The following is a 27,527-nucleotide window of genomic DNA, read 5'->3' on the forward strand; positions in this document are numbered from 1 at the left end:
GCAGAGTCTCCAGAGCCTTGAGTGCCCCAAAGGTGTCTGGGGATAGTTAGGTGTCAGGACGAGGGTACAGGCTCAGCGACATCCACCCTCTTACCTTGGGACATTTGAGTCACAGAGAAAACATAGAAGCATAGAAAGAGTACTGAATGTGAAGCAAGGAACAGGATAGGTTCAAATCCCTGCTCTGTTGATCATTAGCCGTGTGATCCTGGTTAAATCAGTTACCCTCCCTCATCTCCACCTTGTAAAAACTACAAAATCACCTGGACTAGCCACCAATCAACAGGCTTTTATTAAGTGTCTACTATGCATAGAATGTATGCCCCCTCAAGAGTTTACATGCTGTTTGTGGGGGGGAAAATGTACATGTTGCAATACAGATGCAAAATAAATAAGAGATAATTTAATGCAGAGGGCATTTGTAGCTGGCAGATGGGGAGGCAGGAAAGACTTTCCAGAGAAGGTGGCACTTAAGCTGAGTTTTGAAGGAAAAAGCATTCATGGAGGAATTGGAGAGGAGGGAGTTCATGGGGGGACAACAGATTTAGAGGCAGGACAGGGAGTATCACATATAAAGAAGACCAGTTTGGCTGGACCATAGCATATATGAAGGAAAACAACATATTAAAAGGCTGGAAAGGTAGGTTGGGGCAGGTTGTAACTTGCTTTAAATGCCAAACGGGAGTTCCTGTTTGATCCTAGGAGCCTTTGAAGTTTATTCAGTAGAGCAGTGGCATGGTCACATCTATGCCTTAAGATGGATTATAGTGGGGAGAGACTTGAGGCAGGCTGACCAATTAGGAAGTTATTAGATGGTCCAAGTGAGAAGTGATGAAGGTCTGCATTGAGATGGTAGTCCTGTGGGAAGCAAGGAGAGGACCGATACATTACAGGTTATAGAGGTAGAAATGGCAGGATTTGGGAGCTTATTAGATACGTGGGCTAAGGTATTCCCTTACCCCTATTCAGTATTCCCTATTTCAGCATAAATAGAGTAATTCAGAGGAGGCGACATTTTTGGAGGAAAGACAATGAGTTCTGTTTTAGTCATATTTAATCTGAGATGCGTATGGGATTTCGAGTTTGTAACATCCATTAGAAACTTGATTGACTAGAGGTTGGGGGTGAGGTTAAGGAGACTAAACTGAACTCAAGACTTTTGGGACAGGCTGTTTAGGTTTGGGAGCCATCGTTGAAGAGAGATGATAATTAAACTCATGGGAGTGGATGAAGACGAATTTTACCAGAGTGTAAAGAGAGAAGAGGTACCAGGACACAGACTTGGGGAACACACCCATTTAAGGAATGTTATGTATATGAATGATGAACCACCAAAGGATACTGAGGAGGATTAGTCAGATAGGTAGGAGGAAAACTAAGCAAGGGGTGTCATGAAAATCCAAGGAAGAGAATATCCTAGAGGTAAATATAGTCATCGCTATCAAAGGTCACAGAGAGGTCAAGAAGTATGAGGATTAAGAAAAAGCCATCAGATGAGCAATTTTGTAATTTGGCATTGGTAATGCCAGGATTATTATAGAGAAAACACTTTGTAAACCTTAAAACCCTTTACCTGTGTGAATTGTGGTCATAACTTTCTCAGGGTCATGTGGATGTATTCTAGATCCAGCATGCAATGTGGCTCTGGGAAACCTTCCTTGTCCAGATTCAAATTAGAGATAATTTTGCCGAAAGTTAGGTGGTGGTGGTAGTAGTAATGATGATAAAAAGCATTTATATAGTGATTTTGTGCAAATTGCATGCTCTGCAAGAACACTGGGTAAATTCCAGATCTGGAAATTGATAACCAAGGATTGGTAGCTGTGTCCACAAAATTGGTGAGGGATGGTTTTTTGCCTTTATATCACAGTTATTTCACATCCTCCTCCCAATGATCCTTTGATTGTGATAAAGAAAAACGATTAAGTAAAAATATATGATACAGAAATCTTCTCTGATACTCTATATAATTTTCTGACCTAGTGGTTTCCCACCTCTCTGTTGTAGAAGAGGAGAAATTTTTCACTATCTGTTCACAAAGACTCATTTTTTTTCCCATTGAGTCTTCAATCTTTAGAGTTCACTTACTTCCCATCTTCCAGATCAGAAAATATCTACAAGATTAAGTTCTTTTGATTCTGAACCTGAGGAAATATGCATTGTATTATGTCCCTATTTTCGCAGGGGAATTATAATCTTTCTCTAGGCTTCTAGTTTAAGGGTCATCATCGTTCCATACTGGAAAGAGCACTGGATTTGGAATCAAGTCCAGGTTCAAGTCCCTTCTTATTTCTCTCTTCCTTTAGACCAGTCATTTCCCCTCTGGCGTTTATGTGTTGGAGCCAGCTCAGATGAGGAACCAGTTGTTAAATGTTTAGCGTGAGTGTGGATACCTCAGAAACTGGCAAATCACAGCTTGTTTCGTTGATTGTCTAGACTTTAAAAAGTGATGGAGGAAATATTAATAATAATATAGATCGAACTAGTGTTTTAAATTTTCAGAGAGCTGCTTATTAAACATTTACCAACACACCTTAGTTTCTTCTGCCGATGCTTTTCTTTCTTCCCCTACCCCCACCCGCACGTCAAGGCTTAGGGAAGCTGCCTGAGCTGGGACTGTGTCAATTCAGTCTTCAGGGTTCTGCATGTTGTGTTTGGGGTATGCGAGCAGGGGTCGCTTCTGTGATTTCTTCTGCCGGTCCTGTAAGCCTTAGTTCACGAACATATTTCCATGCTTCTCTGTATTTATCATACTTGTCATTTCTTACATGACAGTAATACTCTATTACATTCATCGAGCACAGTGTATTTAGCCGTTCTCCAATTGATGGACACCTATGTTGTTTCCAGTTCTTTGCTACCACCAAAAAAAAAATGCTGCCATAAATATGTTTGTATATATGGAGACTTTCTTCTTAGTATTGACCTCCTTGGGGTATAAGCCTAGTTGTGGTAGAAATGCTAGGTAAAAAGGTATAGACATTTCAGTCACTTTATTTGCATAATTAAATTAGCACTTACTGTCTCAATTTTTTCATGCCAGAACCATAGTCAAAGATTAGAGTGGGTTTTTTTTAATAATTAAATTATGGTCTTTTTCAGACCTGGGATCTCCAGGGCTACATACAGCCATTGATTAAATTCCTTCAGGAGTCTCTCCCATGTATCCATTCTGGTTCCAGTTCTTGTGGTTCTTGCTGAATTTAAAGCACAAGACTAGAACTCAGGAAGGCACAGCCGTCATTTAGCAAGGTTCAGGCCCCAGCTAGTAGTTATCTGCTTGTACTTGGCCTTAATTGGGTTATCAGATTAAATGAACTGACCTCAATACTCTGCCTAACTAGGCAGTATTTGCTTTTGCTTTTTTAAATACGTAGCTCCTGCTTTTGGTCTAAGCATTCTCCCAATGGTGGCTATTTTCTCGGCAATGGTATTCCATCTTTAACTTATGGTTTCCTTTGACCCTGCGTGATGTTCAACCTTGCTTGTTTGCTTATTCTCCAACTAAATGCTATCTAAAAAAAAATACCAGCTCTGGCCCTGCCCTTCACAGGTGACACAGGGGTCGGGTTGAGGCAGGCTGATTGATTAGAAGGCCTTGGATGTCTAGGCCAGGGGTGGGAACCTGAGGCCTTGAGGCCACGTGTGACCTTCTAGATCCTAAAGTGTGGTCTTTTGACTGAAGCCAAATTTTTACAGGAGGCCACACCTAAGGATCCAGAAGGCCATGTGTGGCCTCAAGGCCGCAGGTTCCCCACCCCTGGTCTAGGCTATTGCAAGGTTCCAAGATTATAATAACAGATGGAACAAGAGGTGAAAATCATCACTCTTTGTTAGCAGGTAATTCTCTATTCTGCATGAGGTGACACTGGATGCCCTCTGTGTGTTAGCCACAGTCAGCTAGCAAATGTTCTGGAGAAAAACCTTTATTGCTTGAAATGGATTTTGAGAATCCCCTTCCCCTTTCTTTCCACCTTCTCCTCCCTGCCATAGCGATGCCAGTAGTGACACCCTATCCCAGAAGGTAGGTTTGGCTCTGTGGACAGAGGAGGGAAATGATATAGAAAGGGAAAGAGGTTGAAAGCCCTGTGTTATTCATCCTGGAGTTATCAGGAAGGGGATTCACAGCCCCTAAGCTGGATTTGGGACCACGCTGGGATGTTAGGCAGGCTTTGGGTAGTGCTCTTCATCATCTTTCCTCTTTATCTACTTGCTCTCTTCAGGTTAAAAAAAAATCACTTAGAAACCTAAAATGTCTATTCCTTCCTCTAGAAAGAGAGACCGTCCCAAGTACCAAGTATCTTTGGAGTCTTTGTCCCATTGTAAAGTTGTTCACAATTTAATAGTTTCATTATCTGAAGGATTTAGGATCATAGGATTTTTAGAATGTAAGTTCCTGGAGGGAGGGACTGACCCCCATTGGTATTTATATTCCCAGCGCTTAAGACAGTAGCTGGCAAATAGTTGTTATTATGGTTCAGTCTGACTCTTCATGACCCGTTTTGGGTTTTTCTTGGGAAAGATACTGGAGTGATTTGCCATTTCTTTCTCCAGGTCATTTTACAGATGAGGAAACTGAGGCAAGCAGGAGTTAAGTGACTTGCCCAGGATCACACAGCTAGTAGGTGTCCAAGGTCAGATTTGAACTCAGACAGATGAGGCCCATCACTCTGTGCACTATGGCGCCACCTAGCTTCCTGGGCAAATAGTAGGTTCTAATAAATGCTGTTCATTCATTCATCCATGGGACCATAGATTTAGAACTGGAAGGGAGCTCAGATCATGAAGTTCAACCACTCTGCTTCCTCTCCTCTCACTCTCTTCTTCCCTCTCTACATTCTGACTTCCAACCTCATCATTCAACCAAAACTGTCCTCTTCTGAGTTACCGTTTACCTCTCAGTTGTCTGATCCAATGGCCATTCTCAATCCTCCTCTGGCTTGATCTCTCTGAAGCCTTCCATACTGTGGACCTCCCTCATCTTCTCCATAGTCTCTTCTCTCTAGATTTTCATGATGCTGCTCTGTCCCATCTGACTGTTCTTATCGTCATCCACATCATGCCTGCTAAATATGGGAGTCCATCCCCCAACCAAGGATCTGTCCTGGACCCTCTTCCCTTCCCCCCTTTACTGTGTCTCTTGGTGATCTCTCGGCTTCCAAGGATTCAGCGACCATCTCTATGCAGGTGTCTCCCAGATCTCCAGCCCTAACCACCCTTCTCATCATATCCTGTCGTGCATCTCCAGCTGCCTACTAGACATCTCAAACTGGATGTCTTGCAGTGTCCAAACCTGAACTTGGTATTTTTCCCCCAAAGCTCTCTTTTTCCTAACCTTCCTATTACTATCTAGGGTACCATCATCATCCCAGTCAATCAGGGGGCCACTTAGGTGTCATCTTGGATTCCTTACTTTCTTTAACTCCTCTCTCTCTCCATCCTATCGGTTGCCAGTCCTATTGTACCTGGAAGACACTTTCTACATCCAGAGAAAGAACTGATAAATACAAGCATGTATTTTACATGCAAAAGAATGATTTTGCATTTATGTGTGTGTATACATATTTGTAATGGTAGCTGTCTCTTGGGTGGAGGGAGGAAAGAAAAGAAAAGAAAAAAATTTACATGATAATTTTTTACATATTTAAAAGGAACAGCAAATTGTACATGATAGATTTGCAGCTTTGTGTGTAGTCATCTTTTTTTATTCTACTATCATGGAATTGCTTGTTTTATTTCATAAATTAAAATGAATTCTAAAAACTAACACTTCCTGGTGCAGGCCCTTATCACTCTGCTGGAACCATTGCCAGGGCCTGTTGGTTGGTCTTCCTGCATCGTATCTCCTCCCTGTAATTCATCCTCTACTTGGCTGTTGAATCCATATTCCCAGACCACGGGTGTAACCATGTCAGCTCCTATTCAGTCAACTCCGTTGGCTCCCTGTTGCCTCCAGCATCAAATAGAAATCTTCACTTTGGCTCCTAAAACCCTTCATAACCTGCCTCTTTTACACCTTTCTAGTCTTCTTATACCTTATTCCCCTCTGAGTACCCTGGGATCCAGTGACCCTGGTGTCCTCTCCTTGTACACAACATTCCATTTGCCACCTCTGGGCACTTTCACTGGTGGTCTCTCATCCCTAGAACTCCTTCCTCCTCATGTCTACTTCCAGACTTCCATGCTTCCTTCATTTCTCAGGTAAAATCCCACCTCCTACAATAAGCCTTTCCCAATCTTCCTTAATCTTAGTGCCTTCCCTCTACGATTATCTCCAACTTATCCTGTATCTATCTTACTTGTATGTAATTATTTGCATGCTGTCCCCCCTCCCTCCCTTCCCCTTGGACTGCAAGCTTCTTGAGAAGAGAGACTAGATGTTGCTTTTCTTTGTAACCTCAGGACTTAGCACGGTGTCTGGCACATCATAGGTTCTTAATAATTACTTCTTGATTGTCACCGTCTTCATTTACAGATGAGAAAACTGAGGTTCCCAAGAGGCTGAATGCCTTGCTCAGGAGTAGACAGATAGTAAATGATAACGCCAGGATGTGACTGTTCTTTCTGTTCTGTCTATATCCCATCTGTGTTTGAGATCCTGACTCAGTTGACTCTTTGGGCAATCACATGATCCCATGGATTTCTGACGTTGAGAAATGACCCTGCATCATCAGTGTTTCTCCGCTACCAACAGGATGCTGTTGACATGTACATAGACCATGGCCTCCTTGCTTAAGGAACTTAGCACAAAACCACCAGCTATTATCATTATCATTAATTCTTTTTAAAAGGAGGTGAATATATACAATAGCTATCTTCCTCTTATCTTTTTCGTGGGGGGTGGGAAGCTGGTAGTGTTCATGGTAGGTTACACTCAATATCTGTTTTCTACCTTACAAAGGGGCATGTGCACACGTGGAAGACTAAGGGAAATATGGGATATATGGACGCGTACAGAGAATCTGACAAGAACCTGGACTAAGCTTGTCTGTTTCTTGATGATACGCCTCTCTCTCCAATGGGAAAGGGTATGGGAGCATAACAATTTTTAAAACATTAAAACATGGTTTGGGACTGATGAAAGACCAAAGGCTTCTGTGTTACTCAGATGCCTAACTCTTAATATTTTCCTGAAGAATATAATTGAAAATAGCAAGTGAATTTTATTTTTTTTTAATTCTAAACTAAAACATCAACTAAAATGAGCATTCCCACATATAAAATAGAGGACAGGATAGTACTGATCTTTATTATGTAGAGGTTGCTTTTCTTTGTAAATATATAACAAATTCACCATGCAGCTTTCAAAGCTGTCCCACAAGTCTGTGATTCCTTTTGGCCTTCCCTTTTTGTTCTCTTTTCTACATTTTTTTTTCAAAAGGCCGAAGCAGTTGCAAGTAGAAAACTCTGAATTTTGCCCAAAATGGCTGTATCTTAACAGGCAAGAAACAACTAGCCGTAGATGTAGGAGTCATTTCAAAATCAGAGATAACTGGTTAGCGCAAAGGTCAAAATTAACATCGAATTAGAAAAAAATGGTGCAGATGGGAGGCAGGCACTGCATGCAAATTACAGCAGCCCCGTCTAGTCTTTTTAAACAAGTTTTTCATGCTGAAAAATGGGAAATGGATAAAAGTAAAGACTTCATTGAAACAGGTAATTTAAAATTTTTCAGGATGAACATGAGAGAGCTTTTCCTGACTGAACTTGTGACAGAATTATAGTGTCTTAGAGTCGGAAGAACCTTTAAAGACTGTCTAGTCTTGCTCTTCCTCCAGCTTTCCTCCCCCTTTGAGAGATGAAGAAACTAAGACTCAGTTTCAAATATGGGTCATGCCACTCTCACGCACTTTCCCAAGGAAATTCTACTGGTAGATCAGGGGAATGCTATAGACATAGGATATTTGGGTTTCAACAAAACATTTGACAAAGTCTCTTATGCTATTATAGGCAGGATAGAGACGTGCAGGCCAGATGATTTAGTAAAGACTGCACTCAAAGAGTAGTCATTAAGAGTCGGGGTTAGTGTGGAAGGAATTGTCTAGTAGAGTTCCCCAGGGAGCTGTCCTTCAGCCCTCTGGTACAAAGATTTTTATTAATAACTCAGATGAAGCCGCAGAGGCTTGTCAGATTTGTGGAAGACCCGAAGCTGTGAGGGCTAGCAAACTTACTGAACTACAGGGTCTAAAAAGGTCTCCCCAAGGCAGGGTGGGCTAAATCTAGAAACGTGGGATTTAATAGAGATAAATGTAAAGTTCTACATTTGGGTTCACAAAATCAACTTAACAAATACAAGATCAAGAAGTCCTGGCTAGTAGCCGACCTTGGTGAAAGAATGTGTGGGGATTTCCATGACCTAAACAGCCAAAACAAATTAATACGACCCTAGATTTCATTTTAGAAAGGTATGGTGGGAGACAAAGGGAGGACAAGGCCTGCTCTATTCTGCCCTGGCTAGACTACATCAGGGATACCGTGCTCAGCTTTGAGAGCCATATTAAAAACTTCTGGGGGAAAAAAAAAACTTGTTTTATTCCTGTTTTGTTTTAACAGCACAGCCATTCCTAGATATGCCTGTCCCCTCTAGCCCCGCCCCCCAATTGAGCCTGCCCTTGTAACAAAGAAAAGTAATTGAGGGCCCCCCCCCCAAAAAAACCCCTAAAACAGCATTACGTCAGTCAGGATATGCAAAATTCTGTGAGAATTCATCATTTTTCTGCTTCTCTGCCATATGAAGGGAAACTTGTTTCATTATTTGTTCTCTGGGACTTTTAATGATGTTTATAGTCACCTTGAGTTTGGCTTTTCTTTAGTGATATTTTCATTTCTACAGTTGTAGTCGTGATGTAAATTGTATTTCTGGTTTTACTCACCCTATTGCATCCGTGCATACGAATTTTCCTGAATTTTTCTGAAATCTTTGTATTTGTTATTTCTTACTACACAATACTACTTTATTATATTGATAGGTCAGAAAGCTAAGTGGCATAGTGAATAGAGCAGTATCCCTGGAATCAGGAGGACTTGCGTTTAAATCCAGCCTCGGACACTTCCTAGTTGTGTGACCCTGGGCAAGTCACTTAACCCTGTTTGCCTCAGTTTCCTCATCTGTAAAATGAGCTGGAGAAGGAAATGACAAACCACTCCAGGATCTTTGCCAAGAAAACTCCAAGTGGGGTCACGGAGAGTCAGACACAGCTAAAACAACCAAACATCTACAACAGAAACATCCATAGGGCACAGTGTGTTCGGCTCATCTGAATTCAGTGTGCAGCTAGTAATTCAAGTGTGACATTAGAATTAGAAGAGAAACTCACAGCCCATCGCACGATTAACAAAAAGAGGTTTACTGAGCCATAGAAAGGATGCACAGCAAGGACACGGCGTTGCTTTGAGTGTCCGTGACCCCTCTCGTCTCCATCCAGAACCGTGTCTGATCCCCAGGGTACCATATAGTTCCTTGTACGTCAAGTCTGAGGGGAATTGACTCCGCACAGGCTGGCCTCTTAGGTGTCCAGGAAGTCCCAAGAGGAAGAAAGGAAGGACACGAGTACGTATGAAGTTCCTACTGTGTGCCAGGCACTTTACAAACATCGCGTTTGATCCTCACAACAACCCTGGGAAATAGATGCTATTTATTTTCCTCATGTTAGAGTTAAGGAAACTGAGGCAGACAGGGTTAAGTGACTTGCTTCACACTCAAGTTCTCTCGCTACAAATCCAATATTCTTTCAAGTATGACACAAACTTTGTCTTTTATGGTGATTATTATCTCTTGAAAACACAAAATATTTTCTAAGGTTTTCCCAAAAATAAAAATACTGGATTTCAAAAATGTGACAAAATGGGAGTGGTAAAAATATTCCCTGGTATCTCTATGCCTGTAAGCCTCTTATTATTTCTTTTATTGGACAGATTTTATTTCCCCTGTCTTCAGAAAGCCTGGAAATGGCATGTTTTAGATTTCTCAGTCTCTTCAGAAACCCAAAATTCACCAAGCTGCTCCTCGTTGTATTGAAGGGTGATTCTTTTTTCTCTTGTTCCTTGACCCTCCATGAGCCCCCAGAAGGCGGCAGGGACCGCGTCCCACTTAATGGTTGCATTTCTCTGTGAAGAGCACTATACTCTCTGGGGTTTTTTTTTTTTTTTGGTTTTGTTTCTCTTCCTTTTTGTCCCAGACTCATAGTGTAGGGAATACCTTGTGAGACAATCCAGCTTACAAGTACTTGAAATGCAACTTAAAGTCTGAGAGAGTGGCCTGGGAGGGCAAGGGGGTCTGGGAAATGGAGTGGGTCAGGTGACTTGCCCTGGACCGCAGTTTGAGTTAGCCCTTGTACCTAGGTTTTCTTGACCCCAGGCTGGTTCTCCTTTTACTACCCCCATGCTTTCTCCTCTCTTTAAGGGGCTAGAACAAAATCTATTATCCCTCAGATAAATCCAAAAATGAGGTGGCAACTGTATCAGAGAAGACAAAAATAGAAAAAAATGGTTAAGGGCGCTAAGCAGGGAAACCACATTATGGCATTAGCACATTTCATTCTGCTTTTTTTTTTTTAAAGGTATAGAATAAATTTCACATGTTGCTTTCAGACCGGTCCTATTTGTGCTTCTTTCTGAACTCTGTCCATTCAAGGTATCTCTACATAGTAGCTGCTTAGTGGATGAGGCACCAAACCTGTGTTCAAATCCTAACTCAGATCCTAAGTGTGGGCAAGTCTCTGTGCCCTCTCATTGTAAAATGAAGGGGGTGGCCTGGGTGGCCTCCAAGGTTCCTTCCAACTTTAAATCCATTAGATTGTAAGCTCCTTGAGGGCAAGGACTCTTGGCTCCCCCCCCCCCTTTTTTTGTAAGCTCAGTGCTTAGAACAGTGCCAGGCACACAGTAGGAGCATAATAAATGTTCATCAGTTGTTTGAGTATGATCCCACCATTCTCTTCCCTGACTCAGTTTCAAGCTGTTTCCCTTTCCACCTCTCTGTCTAGGTATTCCGGACAGACCTGATTACAGCCATGAAAATCCCGGACTCCTATCAGCTCAGCCCGGATGAATACTATATTCTAGCAGATCCCTGGCGGCAGGAGTGGGAGAAAGGTGTGCAGGTGCCAGCAGGCACAGAGGCCATCCCTGAACCTGTGGTGAGGTGAGTGGATCCTGTGGTTTCCTGTTTGGTGCCCCAGTTCTTGGTGGCTGCCTGGTTTGATTGATAATTTTAAGGATCATCTACATTCATACCTCGTCCTGGGTTTGTCTCTGCAGCACTAGAATGTCGTTGAGCTGGGGTGTTCTCTGGGGATCCCCTGGGGTCCGTGAATTTTTAGTGATGTGGGGAGTGGTGATGGAGCAGAACACTTCTCAGACCTTGCCAATATGCATTTTATAGACCTAGCATTCGCTTTAAGAAAATCTAGTTTAAATTAAATTGCAGGAATTAGAACAGGCAAAGAAGAAGCTAAATTATCACTTTATGCAGATGATATGATGATTTACTTAGAGAATCCTAGAGAATCAAGTAAAAAACTACTTGAAATAATAAACAACTTTAGCAAAGTTGCAGGATATAAAATAAACCCACATAAATCCTCGGCATTCCTATACATTACTAACAAAGCCCAATAGCAAGAGATAGAAAGAGAAATCCCATTCAAAGTTACTGTAGACACTATCAAATATTTGCGAGTCTATCTGCCAAGACAAACCCAGGGCCTATATGAACATAATTATGAAACACTTTTCACACTAATAAAGGCAGATCTAAATAAATGGAAAAATGTCAGTTGCTCATGGTTAGACCGAGCTAATATAATAAAAATGACAATTTTACCTAAATTAATCTATCTATTCAGTGCCATACCAGTTGAACTACCAAAAAATTATTTTACAGAGCTGGATAAAATAATAACAAAATTCATCTGGAAGAACAAGAGGTCTAGAATATCTAGGGTATTAATGAAAAGAAATGCTAGAGAAGGTGGCCTAGCCATACCAGATATTAAACTGTACTACAGAGCAGCAGTCATCAAAACTGCCTGGTACTGGCTAAGAAACAGAGGTGTGGATCAGTGGAATAGGATAGGTACACAAGATGGAGAAGTCAACGACAATCTATTCTTTGATAAACCCAAAGAGGCCAGCTTCTGGGCTAAGAATTCACTATTTCACAAAAACTGCTGGGAAAATTGGAAAATGGTAGGGCAGAAATTGGGCATAGACCAATATCTTACACCATATACCAAAATAAAGTCAAAATGGGTTCATGATTTAGGAATAAAGGCTGAAACTCTAAGCAATTTGGGAGAGCAAGGAATAGTTTACCTAGCAGATTTATGGAAAAGAAAAGAATTCATGACCCAACAAGAGATAGAGAGCATTACAAAATGCAAAATGGATAATTTTGATTATGTTAAATTGAAATGTTTTTGTACAAAAAAGCCAATGCAACAAAGATTAGGAGGGAAGCAGAAAATTGGGAGAAAATCTTTACAACTAGTATCTCTGATAAAGGCCTCATTTCTAAAATATACAGGGAACTGAGCTAAATATATAGGAATACAAGTCATTCCCCAATTGAGAAATGATCAAAGGATATGAACAGGCAGTTTTCAGAGGAACTAATTAAAGATATCTATAGGCATATAAAAAAATGCTCGAAATCACTACTGATTAGAGAAATGCAAATCAAAACAATTCTTAGATATCGTATCTCTCCTGTCAGATTGACTAAAATAACAGAAAAGGAAAATGATAAATGCTGGAGAGGATATGGGAAAATTGGAACACTGTTACATTGCTGGTGGAGTTGTGAACTGATCCAGCCATTTTGGAGAGCAATTTGGAACTATGCCCAAAGGGCTATAAAAATGTGAATACCCTTTGACCCGCAATACCACTTCTAGGGTTGTATCCCAAAGAGATCACACAAATGGGAAAAGGACCCATATGTACAAGGATATTTATAGCGGCTCTTTTTGTGGTAGTTAAAAATTGGAAATCAAAGGGATGCCCATCAATTGGGGAATGGCTGAACAAGCTGTGGTATATGAAGGTAATGGAATACTATTGTGCTATAAGAAATGAGGATGATACGGACTTCATAACAACCTGGAAAAACCTACACAACATAAGGCTGAGTGAGCGGAGCAGAGCCAGGAGAACATTATACACAACCACAGATATATGGATTCTGTGAGGACTAACCCTGACAGACTTTGCTCTTCTCAGCAGCACAAGGTGCAAAGACAACTCCAAAGGACTCAGGATGGAGAGTGCTATCTACATCCAAAGAAAGAACTATGAAGTTTGAATGCAGATTGAGGCACGCTTCATGCTTGCCTTTTTCTCCCCCCTTTTTTCTCTCTCTTTTGTTTTTGTTTTTGTGTTTTTTTGTGTTTTTTTTTAGTTCTGTTTCTTCTTTCTCATGATTCATTCCATTGGTCATAATTCTTCTCCACAACTTGACTAGTGTGTAAATTAATTCAATGAGAAGTTATACGTGGAAGTCATATGGGATTCCATGCCATCTTGGGGAGGGAGGGAGGGAGGGAAGAAAATTTGGAACTCAAAATTATGTAGGACCGTGTGTTGTAAACTAAAAATAAAAAAACAAATTCAAAACAAAAAAAACCGTATCTAATAGGCTTCTCTGTATTTTAGAATTCCAGTTACAAAAGGATTCACCTTCAGAATTCCCAGGCCTTTTCCTCCCTTTCCAGTCTTCTCACACTTTCCTCCCCTTCACACATTCCAGTGACATATTCTGCTTACTGTTCCTCACACCCACATCTCTTTGGTGTCACTGGCTGTCCTCCAGGCCTAGGATGCTTTTGCCCTTCACCTCATCTCTCTGCTTCCCTGGCCTCCTTCAAGACTCAACTCAAATCCCACTCTCTGAAGGAAGCCCTTCCTGCCTCCATCCCCGTCCCTCCCCACCACCCTTCCTCCAGTGCCTTGTAATCTTAGAATCTCACCCTCCGTGCATTCTGCATCTCTCTTCTCTTCACATCGTTATTTGTGTGTGTTGATGGTGAGCTCCTTGAGGGCAGGGATCATTCATGGTTTTGCCTTTTTTTGTTTCCCTGGCACTTTGCACAATGTGGCCGGGCAGAACGTGATTTAATAAGTGCCTATTGAAGACTTACCAACTAGTTCTTTTAAAGCAGAGGTCCTTAACCATTTTATTCCCTGTACTCCTTATATTTTCAGGACATCTTTTCACACCCCCTGTTCACTATGAAAGTATATAAATACATGCCTATGCACAGCAGAAATAAAATAGATTATTTTTTTTCTTCTTCAAAAGTACACCAAAATAGGGGCAGCTGGGTAGTGTAGTGGATAGAACAACAGCCCTGACATCAGGACAACCTGAGTTCAAATCCAGCCTCAGGCACTTAATAGCTGCATGACCCTGGGCAAGTCACTTAACCCTGCTTGCCCGCCCGCCCCCCCCCCAAAAAAAGTATACCGAAATATCTTTTAACCTCATTGATTAAAACCAGTTTAGGCTTTCTGGGATATTTCTGTGGGATTTTATGGCTATTCAGCAGATATTCCCTATTCTCCATTGATAAGCCAATCCTGCCCCAGATTAGGAGCCCCAGCTCCAGGGTTTGTTTCTAGACCCCTTGATGGAGGCAGAAGGATGGCGTTAGGACAAAGAGACTGAGATGTTTCATCGCCAGTTAGCAGGAGTTCTAATCAGAGATGAATATGCATCCCCCAGACACAGGCTTATGTGTCCATTCCTCAGAGTGCGTGGGAGAGAGGGGGTCTGTGGATTATGGAAGTTGGGCCGGGAAGAGTCCCTGGAGCAGGTGGGATTTATAAACTGGCTTTTGATTATTTTATTTTCCCATTTCTCTTCACGTTGTTTGTCGTGCTACCCTTATACCAACCAAAGAAATTTGGGGACCATTATTCCCTTAAACTTGGATGTTCTGGTTTTTTCTTCTGTTAAAAGTGGTCGAGATTGGCTTCTGAAGCAGGATTTTAGGACTGCCTCCCAAGTGGGAGCTCTCTCTGTCAGCTTATGCTTCTTCATGAAGAAGGGAGTTTTTAGTTAATATTAGCTGGTAAATCTATAGGCCTTAAGTATCTGTGGGCTAGGGGCTGGGTATGCAGACAGAAATGAAGCAGTCGCTACCCTCAAGGAGTTGAAATTCTCTTGCAGGAGGTGACACACACTTAGCTGAGTATATACAACATAAATCCGGGGTCATTTGGCCAGGGTGGTGGTGGGGGTGGTGTTGAAGTGGGAAGGATGATCATGAAAGATTTCTTGTTTGTAGACCAGGCACTAGAGCTGAGCTTTGATGGAAACCAGGGATCCTAGGAAGTGAGCCTAGGCATGAAGAACCCACAGCCCAGAGAAATGAAGAGACTTGTCCACATCCTAGGGAAAGCTCAGCAGGGTTAGCCCTAGGGTTGCTTTTATTGTGTGTTCAGATTCTCCATTGATCTCTGAAAGGAGGGCATCATCTGTCCAGGGTTTTGCTCTGTAAAGAAAGTTGACAAAGGAAAGGTGAGAGGTCTTCCAGGTGCCTGAGGCAGCTCTGGGGTGGCCTGAAGAGGAGGTAGGTGAGGCTGTTGTTAGAAATACTCGGGTGACTTACAGGCTAGGCCTCAGTGGGGTTGACCTCTGCATTTTGAGAGAGGCGGGCTTGTTCCAGACGAAGGAGGTCATGGCAGCTTTTTGAATTGGTGTCTAGATTGTAGCAAGAGAGATGAGCTGGATAACCTCACCCAGATTATCTCGATGTCTCTGCTTGTTTTTTCTTAGACCTGTGACTTCAAGATGATTGTAAGACTGATGTTAGTGAAGTACTTTGAGAATTCCCTATTAAAGCTGCTAATAGCAGTAGCCATCATTTCCTTCCTGTTTGTTTTTTAACCGAACCTGTGATTTCAGGGGTGTAGAAAGTTCTGTATTGGAGAACTTCCTCTACCAGTGGAACGTTGTCTGAGACACTGAGAAAGTTAAGTGACTTGTCCAAAGTCACTGTGCCCAGATAGCGTGCGTAGGTTAGAGGCTGGAAGGTACATCAGAGCCCCTCCAGCCCATCCCTCTCATTTTACAGATGACAAAACTGAGGCCCAGGGAGATTTTTTTTAAAGTAATTTGCCTAAGGTCACACCACTGGTGAATCTCTCCATAAATTGGAACCCAGGTTTTCCTGACTCCCAGGCACTATTCAAATCTATTTACTATTATACGCTGCTGCTCCCTATCGTCTTTGAGCCTCACAACTCTCCTGAGAGGGTGGCATGGTCATCATTACCCTTAAATACCAAAGGTTCTTGGTTTGTCCCAACCTCCAGTAGGCCTTCTACAATTAGGAGTTCCTGTGGCCCAGATATTCGTGATAGTGGGACCGGCTTGGTTGATGAACCTCTTCAGATTTAAATTGGCTGATCCTTGGAAAAGAATACACAGTATGTTCCTAGGCCCCAGCTTCTGCCTTTCCATCTTAAAGGGACTCGGCTGGTCTTGTGTGTCCTTAAGGCCACCTTCCTGCCATGATGTGGTGCCAGACTAGAATATTTGTGGATAAGGGCTGGTTTTCAGTCACTTTTAGTCATGTCTGACTCTTTTGTCATCCCATTTAGAGTTTTCTTGGCAAAGATCCTACAGTGGTTTGCCATTTTCTTCTCCAGCTTACTTTACAGATGAGGAAATGGAGGCAAATAGATTTAAGTGACTCACCCAGGGTCACATAGCTAGTACATATCTGAGGCTAGGGTTGAACTCAGGAAGAATATTCCTGACTCTAGGACTGGCACTCTATCCACTGAACCACCTCGCTGCCCTATCCTAAGCTGGTAGCATCCCCATTTTACATATGTGAAGACTGAGGCACAGAGAAGTTACGTGGCTTGGCTAAGGTCAGAGTGAGAAGAAGGTGTATTGGATGACAGGACCATAGATTTCAAGCTAGAAGAGAGCTCAAAGGCCATCTCTCTTGTCTCAAAGATGAACTACCCAAGGGTCAGTCTCTTATGCAAGGTCATATAGGATCTGAACCCAGGTCCCCTGATGCCAAAGCCAGTGCCTTTTCTACTATCTCACCTTGCCCCTCTCTCAGCTGGAGAACAAGTAGGCAGGTCAGTGGTTAAAGTCAGGATGTGAACACTCCTCAGCCTGCAAGGTGATTCTTAGGCCTCTGATGCCAGCTGAGGCTGACTTTGGAGTCTGCTAGACTCTAGAACTTCGATATGAGAGAAACATCTGAAAGTCCCAGTAAGACTAAGGTGCTGGGGACTGAATGTACTGTCCCTCCCAGAACAGTTTGCACCTTAATATTTCTGGTGTAATTAATGTGAAGGGCCAAAATTTGGGTTCTGGCTTGGCCAATATCTTCATGTATAAAATGGTCAGATCCCTTCCCCGTCTGTAAAACATGGGAATTGGACAAAGTGCCCTCTCAGAGGCCCTCCAGCTCTGACATTTCATGGTGCTGCTAGAGCTGGAAGGCAGGAGAGGCCATTCTTCATGTTGGCTTTAGGATATAGTTGAAGGTACTCTGCCCTTTGGTTTGAAGAAATCCCTTGTCTCCTTCATTCAACACAGCCTGGGATAAGACCTGCTCAGAGCTTTGAGGGCCACGGATAGAGGGACGTGGGTATTCCTGTTAAGGATTGACAAGGCACAGGCCTCATGGAGGCTAGACTAGTACCTCAAGTTTTTCACCTGTTTTTCCTCTGAGTTGACCTATAAACTTCATTCTTGATAGGTCTTTCTTCCAAAGAGATTATAGGACTTTAGTGGGAGGAACCTTAGAGATCATTTGGTCCAATCTCCCCATTTTACAGATAAGAAAACTTAGAAAACAAGTATAGTCATTTGCTCAAGATCTCATAGAGCCAGGTCCTCTGAGTCAAACGTAGTGTTCTTTCCCCCGAACTATACAGAACAAGTCAATCCTTGGAGAGATTTTCACACTTGGCTGTTGGGTCCCCGTTTAAGATGAGTACTTAACAGAGAAGACCCATCCACAGCTAACATATCACTGTGGATTACAGAGGCTAGGGGAAGCGCCAGTAACAGCCAGTACAACCCAAAAAAATATCTTGGTGTGAACTTTTGTACACGTGCATTTGGTTCCCAGGAGTAAAAATCTTCAAAGAACTGAAACTTTAATGAGAAACCTAGACACAACAGAAAGGAAATGATCGAAGAGAGACCATCCTTTGGCTTACCAGGGTGTTGGGGGCATCTATTTTTAGATGCCTTTGATACACGCATCGTTCCAGCCTGGATGCAGAAGTGTATTTCTGTAATGCCGAGGGCAGATTTGAGGTTATTTCCAGATGAGAAATGACAGGGTGGGCTGATCTCTGTGCTAGGTGACATCTCAAAGGCAGACTCCATTTTGATGGGCTGGGAAGGGCTGTTGGTCCAGAAGGAGCCCCTGGGGCAAGGGGAGACAGGAAAGATGTGTCTACATTTTGGTTGCTGGTTTTTTGTTCCCCCTCCTATCTTGCACAAATTAAGACTTCCCCGTCTTTCCAAAGCAGGGCATGAGGCAGGCGGGCAGGCACACGGCATGGTGGTTTAGAAAGAACTAGATTTACAATTTGTGTGAGCTTGGGCAAGTTACTGCCGCTGTCTGGGTCTCAGCTTTTTGATCTCGAAAATGAGGAAGGTTGAACTAGATTCGTTCTACACCTTTTTTGTCTCATGGACCCCCTGGTGAAAACAGTGGGCCCCCTTCCCAAAATGACATTCTTAATGCATAAAATAAGAAATATAGGATTACAGAGGGAGCCAGTTTTGTAGAAATACAGTTAACAGAATGTTGCGGGATCCAAGGGTGAGGGTGAATGACCACTTATCCTTCACAGACAGTTCTCCATCAGGTTCAGATTGGGCTGCATGATCTTAGAGGTTCCTTCCAACAGTGAGAATCTGTGCATTCATCATCCCCGTTTTGACAGATAAGAAACCTGAAGCCCAAAGAGCTTAGGGGACTGACCCAAGGTCACTTGGTGGCAGAGCCAGTGCCGGGTTATTAACCAGCTTTTCTTCTCACCCGTTCTTCTGTACCTTTCTAGTCCAGCCTGGACCCTTTAACAGCGAGAAACATGAGAGCAGTGGGGTGACTTACGGAAGGTCACAAATCTCGCCCTAGTATTCTTTCCCGTGCATCACTGTGCCTTATCAAAGGGCGGATTACTCCAATCTCAGGAATCCCATAGTTCTCTACTTGCTTTCGGACATACTACAAATGCTCTCTCTAAAGTTATGTGCTGTTGACGTACCCTCTAACACTGGGGGCCAAGGGTGTGTTGAGGACTGTTCGCATGTATCAACTGGGAGCTCTTTCATGCTTAAAGAGTCCTGTAGGTACCATTCTGGTCTTCAATTTGCCTTGAATTCCATTGTACTATTAATGCGCGTTCTGTTTTCTTTGAAAGCCAAGAGCTAAACCTCTAGGCTTTTAAGCAATCAATATAAATTAAATAAAGATTATTCATGCTTCTGCCATTTCTAAAACTTTTTTTCTAACTGTCTTAAGAGGATAGAGGTGATGCTGCCCTGTTTCAAGAGCTCGGGAATGACAGTAAAACATGAAAGCTTTGAGGACAATAGAATATCTTGATTTCCTCTTGTATCACCTGATGATGACTGATGGCCCAAGCTCGTTCTGTATTCATCAGTCCACTTGCTGGGTTTGACTCACTCCACAGCTTCCTGTCAGGCCTGGAGATGACTTTATTTCCACACCTTTTTTTAACCTGTTTCCACCTTCTGTTTGAATGAGAGTTCCGAGGGCTGACATCCCTGATCAGTTTGGGAAGGAGAGATGACAGGATCAGAGTTTGAGAGCTAGAAGGATCTAGTCCAACTTAAAGGATGTCTAGTCCAATCTCCTCATTTTACCGATGAGGAAATGGCCAAAGGTGGCTAAATGGCTTGTCTCTGGTTACCCAGCCAGTATCAGAGGCAGGATTTGAACACAGTCGTCTTCTTTTTTAAATATATAATTATTTTTATTTATTTTGCTAAATATTTCCCAATTACCTAAAAATTTCTTTAACAATTTTTAAAATTTTGAGTTGCAGATTTTCTCTTTCCCTCCTGTCCCTCCCTGTCTGCCTCTCTGAGAAGGCAAGCACTTTGATATCAGTTTTTCATGTGAAGTCATACAAAACGTATTTCCATATTAGCCATGTTGCAAAAAAAAAACCCAAGTAAAATAATACAAATAAAGAAGTTTTTTAAAAGTATGTTTCAGTCTGCACTCACAGTTCATCAGTTCTGTCTCTGGAGGTAGACAGCATGTTTTATCATGGGCCCTTTGGAGTTGTCTTGGACCATTGTCTTGATCAGAGTAGCTAAGTCTTTCACGGTCAATCATCCTTAACGCTGTTGGAATTTCTGTGTACAATGTTCTCCTGAACGCAGTTCTCCTTGACTTCACGTTAAGCATTTTATACCCTATGGTTTCTTAAGAGACTGGAGAAACTGCACAACCTGCTGGAGTGTGGGATATGGAACAGAGCATCTTACTGATGGTGAAAGGGCCTGAGCAGCTGCTTATAACCTGTGTGACTTTGGGCAGATCATGTGACCTCCATGAGCCTCAGTTTTTTTTTTCTTCTGGGGGGAAAAAAACATTTGAACTACATGATATCTAGGGTCCTTTCCAGCTCTGCATCTATGATTCTTTGGTCCCTTCCTACTTCTCTATTGCCAGTGGGATTCTCAAGCTCCATCTGCCACTTACTGAATGTGACCTCTATTGAGTCACTTAACTTCCCTAGGTCTTGGTTTGTTCTTCCTAAAAACAGTGGTAAAAAGTGGTAGGACGGGTTAGAAGAAATTATTCCAAAGATGGTTTCTAAAAAGTTTCTCGTCCTCAAACTTTGGCCTTTCCTTAGCTTATGTGCATTGGGTGTGAAACAGCTAGGAGTTTTTGTATCAATGGATTTTGTCTTGTTAAGGCTCTTAAAATTGCAGTTTTTACAAGAAAATTGATGAAGGGCAAGGAATTGCCTTGAAGGTGTGGCCCAAATTATCAACATTCAGTGCAGGGGTTATTCCCCTTCCCCCACCCTCTCCCATTTCCCCATCATGACTTTAGGCCCATATGGATAGGTCTATCCAAGGAGGGCTGGCTGGGGCATCTTCTCACCTGCCCTAAGATCCAGGAATGGCAGGGGCTTTCAGAAGCCATGCACTGTATTCCTTTATCCCTGCGCAGGGTTTCAGGGCCCCAAGCATGATGAGACTCTTATCATGCATCTGTTAATGTCAGAAGAAGTAAGCATCGTGATTCCCATGTTTGCTTCCTCTTCAGCCCAAGCCTCCAGCTTTACCCAAGGTCTTTTCCTAGTGCCTTGATAAAAGTGTTGCTACTTTCCCATTTCCCACTAGTGATAGGCATGTAACAGGCACAGGAATGGGTCTGCTAATCTGACAGTTTCTGAGTGATAACCATGTCTCCTGTCAAGATATGGAGACCGTAGATGATGGTAATCACAGAGAAACCATCTTTGAGTAGCTGTTGGGGGTAAGGGTGGGGGACAGAGAGATTGAGAGACAGAGATTGTTGTGTGGGTCAAGTACGCTGTATTTACCGCCAGTTGCTAAAAGGACATCATCTTTTCTTTAACACTGAGCCTCACGGTGAGCAGCACATAAAAGCAAGGAAAACCCAGACCTCTGGGCTAATGGTCTTTAAACCAGTTTGTGAGACTGATTTTGTTGGAGAGAAGAAGAGCTGAAAAGGCAGGTGAGACCTCATTGAGACCTAAGACCTCATTGGGGCAGAGTAGTATAGCTCTGGAGAGTCTGGTTACCTGGGTGGCTTTCTCTGCATGTAATGTATATATTTTCTCTCTTGTAATGTATGTGTCCTTAGGAGATGTGTATCTTGGGTTAAGTCAGGCTGCCTGAGGTCTTACTCACAAAGCATATCAGAGGGTTGGGTCCAGTGTAGGTGAGAGCTCTGTTAACTGATGGTACCTTCTGAACCTTTCCCGATACTATCGGTCACAGCTGTGTCAGAGGTTGAAGGACCCTCGAAGGCAACAGTCAGGGGACCTGAGAGTAGCATGGAAGGGATGTTCAGTCTTATCATCTTGCTTTATATAATAGACATGTTCTTGGAAATTGAGCTATTTTCCCACTGATTTACACAATTTTAGAGATGTATCATCGAAGGGTTTTCTGTTCCATGGTCCAGCCTAAGACATGAGATACTCTATTCTAGGGATTCCATGAGCAGAGGGAATTAGTTTGCCTACTTTCTTTGGATTTTGCTGCTCTACAGACAATCTAATACCATCATTGCCTAGCTTTTCAGTTTACACTTATTCCTATCTCAGCTTGGATAGGGATTGTCCCTTTCTCCCAAGGGGTGGAATTGGGGTAGGGAGACACCTAATCACTTCTTGGTGTCTGTGGTGCCTAATCACATAAGTGGTGAAATCTGTGGACACTGCATTAGGCAAGATGCAATATTGAAGGAGAGGTGGAGGGGATTGAGAGACACGACTGAAAGCAGAGTCCTAGATGGGCGTTCAAACCCACAAGGAACCAAGGAAAGATCCTAGTTTTCAGAGCTAGAGATATAATCAAACGCAAGTGGGCAAGTCTATTCAGTGCTGAGCATTCGTCTTTAGCCAGGGCTGGTCTCAGTTATTGATGGGGCATTTAAACCCCACCTGTAGGGTTAGTCCCAACGCAAAGAGTTGGAGGGCTATAGGTGAATGGACTGAGCCCTGGAGTAGTGATTAAATGGCCCTTGAATAAAGGAAAGTCCACCCCACTTACCCAACACAGAGATTTATATACCCTTGGAGGAATCTAGAGATTTCTCTACTTCAACCTCATGGGATGCCGCAAATGCTGTGGCTCCAGGATTACTTAGCTTGGAGCATCCTCTTCTTCGGGTTTTTATCCAGAAATTTATAGCATTGTAAAGTGGGTAGAATGCTGTCCTTGGACGCAGGCAAGCCTGGCTTCAAACCCCACCTCAGACACTTTGTAGCTGTGTTACCCTGGGCAGGTCACTCAACTTCTCTGTGCCTCTATTTTCTCACCTATAAAATGAGACAATTTGACTCATTGATCTCTAAGGTCCCTTTAAAATGTACATCTAGAGTCCCATGCTCCTCCCTTTCTCCGTTTTGCCACACCAGGCCCGCTGGACTCCTTCCAGCTCTTGATTCTTTCAGTTATGGGTCAGCTTAGAGAGGCCCCGTGTGTCATTTCTAACCTTCCGGTTCAGTTAAATTCAGTGAATGAATGTTTACTGATCACACACTCACTCTGCATAAAGTCCCATTCTCCTTAGACTGTCCTTGTTCAATTCTCAGAGAGAGAGAAAGCAGCATATTTGTTTGGGATGGTGCTGGGATGGGTGCCCGATTTCCCCAGTCTGGACTGGATTGGGCATGACTGGGGCGCCTCCCTCCCTCCTAGATAAGGACCGATCCCTAAAGCCCAGCCATTGTCTGTGGCTTGTTTGTTTACAAAACTCTTTGCTGTTGTCCTGTACTAGATGCTTGTAAAGGATTCTCTCTCTCTCTCTTTCTCTCTCTCTCTCTCTCTCTCTCTCTCTCTCTCTCTCTCTCTCTCTTTCTCTCTCTCTCTCTCTCTCTCTCTCTCTCTCTCTCTCTCTCTCTTCTCCCACCCCACCCCCCTGCTCTTTTCTTCTCTCTTTCATTAATAAAATAATTCTGGAGACGTTTACTAGCTGGGGTAATTAATTCCAGATGCTCTAATGGTGCTGGCTGAGCAATAGCATCTTTTCTTTTCTCTAGAGAATTTATACTTTTAGATTTACTTGGTTTTACCAGAGGCAATTTCAAATAGTAGTTGCTTCATTAAATGGAAGTGAACAAAAATTTCAGCAGGGGTTACATAGATAATCAGAGGCTCATTTGAGATTGGAATCCTGCTCAAGATTCCTTTATATCATCAGACCAGATCCAGGAGGAACTTCCCCATTCCAGGTACTGAACTGCTGGGAGCAGACACCTGTCTGTGGAAAGACCACGGCATGACCTACTATTCATTAGCCTATAAATGCATTTTGGTTGGCACTGCCTGGCCTAGTGCAGAGATGTCATACACACACACACAGCCTCCAGGTCTCATCCGGTAAGGAAACACTCCCCAGTACGTAAACCAGATTAAAATGTAATTGGGAAATATTTCACAAAATAAGTAAAACTACAATAGAACATAGATAACATCAGTATGTGGTTTTCTAAGTCAGTACACAGCCAGTGAGGATCCTTACTATGCATGGCTCCACTTCTGTTTGACTGTGACACTGTTGATCTGATACGTTGGACTTGAACCATACAGACCAGGGTTTGAATTTGTCTCCGTCACTTTTTTGCTGTGGGAACGTGGCAGAGTCATTTAGCCTCATCCTCGGATTCCCAGTCTGTAAAATGGGGATATCAGCACTTAGGACAGTGTTTGGTTTTTTTTTTAACTGGGTTTTTGTGAGCAAAGTGCTTCATGCTCCAGCGTGGTGAGACACTATGGTGTATTGGAGGAGGTGTTGCCCTGGAAATCCAGAAGACCTGACTTTAAATCCTGCTTAGCTGCTTGTTATCTGCATGGTCTCGAGTAAGTTACATTATTTCGCTAGACCTTTATTTTCTAATCTATAAAAAGAGGAGGTTGGACTACGTGGTCTTTTAAGGTCCCTTCCAGTGGATCTCCAGAAATTGAATTACAACAGAAATGAATCATTTAAATTTTACCTGAACTGTTCATTCCATCAAGCCCTCCCCCACCCCATCCCCAACATGCTTTAGGCCTCGGCCAGCACTTCTTTTTGTCTACAATGTATTTTTCTTTAAAATGCTGATACTTTGCTCCCCAGGAGTTTTGGAAAAGAAAGGGGCTTGTCAGAGGATTTGGAGTCTTTTAATTTTTTTTATTTTGTTTTAGTTTTTTAGGAGTTGACATCTTTGCCAAGACATTTTGCCTAGCCAGCCTCACACCTGCTTCCTTGCTAACTGATCCAAGATGACCTCACTTAGAAAATTTCCAATCGGTCTTTTTTGCTAAAAGGGTTGTTCAGGGCCTTCTGTGCCAGGAGGGGAAGAGATATAGCGTGAGCCAGTGGTTGGGCTGCTGTCTAATTATATTTTTTTGGACAGATTGTTTCAGACCGAGTTCTCTCTTATGGCTTCTGATGTTGACCCTCCTATCGCCAAGATTCTGTGATTAATACTTGTTACCAGATGGTCTTTAGAGCAAGTTACTCTCCTTAAGGCCTATATATTTCCAGTCTGCTGTGATAGAGAATCAGCAGCTTGGTACCAAGCACCTATTGAAGGCTCTCTTAGGCAGACATGTGAGTAATAGAGAGATAATTAATGGTATGAAGAGATGGAGAGATAATTAATGGTATCCAGCAGGAGGCAACTTAGTGTTGTGGAATGAGTGCTGAAGTTGGAGCCTGAGTTCAAACCTATCCCTCCTTGTTGTGCTTTCATTCAGGTGGCTCAGAACACTGGCCGTGTTTTAATGTGATCCTCTAAAAATAACCAAGGCCATCCAGGTAAAAATGAGCTTTGACTCTGTGTGCATTGGGTCACTCACTGCTGAAGCCCCCAAAATGAGCAGGCCTGGGTTTTGGGTGTGATGAGACTTCCAGCCAGAAGTTTTCTCCAAGAGGTCGTCTAGGCCAACTTTTAACACAATTCAAGAATTCCACTAATTCAGTTTTAGAACTGAGAGACCTAAGAAGCTACCCAATCCAACCCTTATTTATCTGTGTACGAAGCAATCTCTTGTATTGCACACCGTCATTTAGCCTCTGACCAAAGACTTCCTGGGGTATCACCTTCTTTCCACTTTTGGACAGCTCCGTAATGTTCCTAAGGTTCTCCTTACATCAGGCTTCAGTCTTCTTCCTATTGCTACCAGTTTTGTCCTGTGGGAACCAATTTAACACACACATACACACCCCAAACATAACAGTCCTTAAAGAGTTGTTATATCCATTCCTAAACTCCCACCCCCTCCCCCAAGCCTTCTCTTTTCTGAGCTAAACATCCTTGGTTCTTCCACCTTAAATTCATCTGTCATAGTTTCCAGTCCTTTTGCTCTCCTAGCTTCTTTGGATATACTCCATTTTTCCAACACCCTATATGATATCAGAACTAAGACCACTTCTGGGTGTGGCCTGATCAGGGCAGGGGTACGGTAGGACACTATGCCTCCACTGAGAAAGCCTAAGTCAATGTTAAATTTTTTGTTCTGCTATATCATACTGTTGACTCACTGAGCTTTTAGTCTGTAACAGCCACCCAGACTTTTTTTCTACCAATATTTTCTAGGCACACTTCCTCCATCCTTTAGTGGAATCTTTTGAGCCCAATGTCATCGGCCACAATTTGAAATCCAGCCTCTGCTTAAAGACCCGTGGGGAAAAAGAATTCAGTGCCCTGTCTGCTTTGGGACAGCTACATTTAATAGGGAGTTCTGCAAAGTTGTTGTTTTTTTTTTTTAATTTTTGCTAATTATTTAATTTCTTTGGTTCTGACTCGTTAAAGAGGTATCATTTTACCCTTTGTTTTGCATATTTGTTAAATTGTTTTATTGTTAATAATGAAAATTTTTTTAACTTAAAATTTTAAAAAGTAAGGAAAATCTGCCTCCCTGTACTTTTCACCCATGGGTCCTCATTCTGATCTTTGGGACGAAGCTTCTTCCCCCTTCTGTGGGACAGACTTAGCTTTCATTTCCCTGTCTCTCCCCAGCCCTTGCCTTTTTTTTTTCTTCCCTGACCCAGACATTCCTAGTTACATAAGTTGATCTTCCCCTCTTGTTTCCAGTTCTCTCGTCTCCCTACTCAGTACAAGGCTTGAGTGGCTCTGGTCAGAACAGTTCAAAAGGACTTTGATCTTACTTAATTCGATTTCACTACCAGAGAAAAATTGCTGCACCTCTGCCATCTTTCTTATAAGATTTCTCACCTGCGTCCCCTATCCCTTGTAGGGAAGAGGCAGGGCTGAAGAAGCAATGCTCATGTGTAGGAGGATAGAGGAAAATAGAGGACCTCCAAAAGCCCACAAATTTTATGCAGAATCATTTGGAGATTGTATGTAGGAGAAAAAAAACTTACCAATACAATTGCTTTGGTGGCAGCAGCCCTCTAAGAAAGACATTGAGAGTATGATTATCCCCACTTACCAAAGAGGAAACAAGCCCAGAGAGATTTTTTTTTAATTTGCCAAAGGCAAAGTATAAAGAAACATTGGAGTCTGAATTTGAACCCAGGTCTCTGAAGGACTAAGTCCTTTGCCCAGAGAAACATCATTCCTGGGGGGAAAATCTGTAAGAATTTTCTTTCTGAGCTTATTCTGCCTCCTCTGGCCAGATCAGGCTTCTGGCTCACTTCTATTCTTTACTCATGTGTTGGTTTTTTTTTCTAATTTTCATTTTTGTCAAAATCTTTTGTTTTTACATCACCATTTCAAGTATGCCCATCCCCTGTCTCCCCAGCTAGCCATCCCTTGTAACAAAGAATGAAAAAGAGAAAAAGGATAGCTTG

General features: G+C 42.6%; 1 protein-coding gene across 2 annotated transcripts in view; it reads left to right on the top strand.

Annotated features, from left to right (window-relative positions):
• Nucleotides 1-27,527, top strand: part of JADE2 (jade family PHD finger 2) — a 180,228-nt gene that overhangs the window by 59,817 nt on the left and 92,884 nt on the right. For both annotated transcript variants that reach the window (XM_036750294.1, XM_036750295.1), the window contains exon 4: nucleotides 10,983-11,140. In XM_036750294.1, coding sequence (XP_036606189.1) covers nucleotides 10,983-11,140 — 158 coding nt within the window. The remainder of the gene's footprint in view (nucleotides 1-10,982; nucleotides 11,141-27,527) is intronic.

This window comes from Trichosurus vulpecula, chromosome 3, assembly GCF_011100635.1.
Source record: "Trichosurus vulpecula isolate mTriVul1 chromosome 3, mTriVul1.pri, whole genome shotgun sequence".
NCBI classification, from domain to species: Eukaryota; Metazoa; Chordata; class Mammalia; order Diprotodontia; family Phalangeridae; genus Trichosurus; species Trichosurus vulpecula.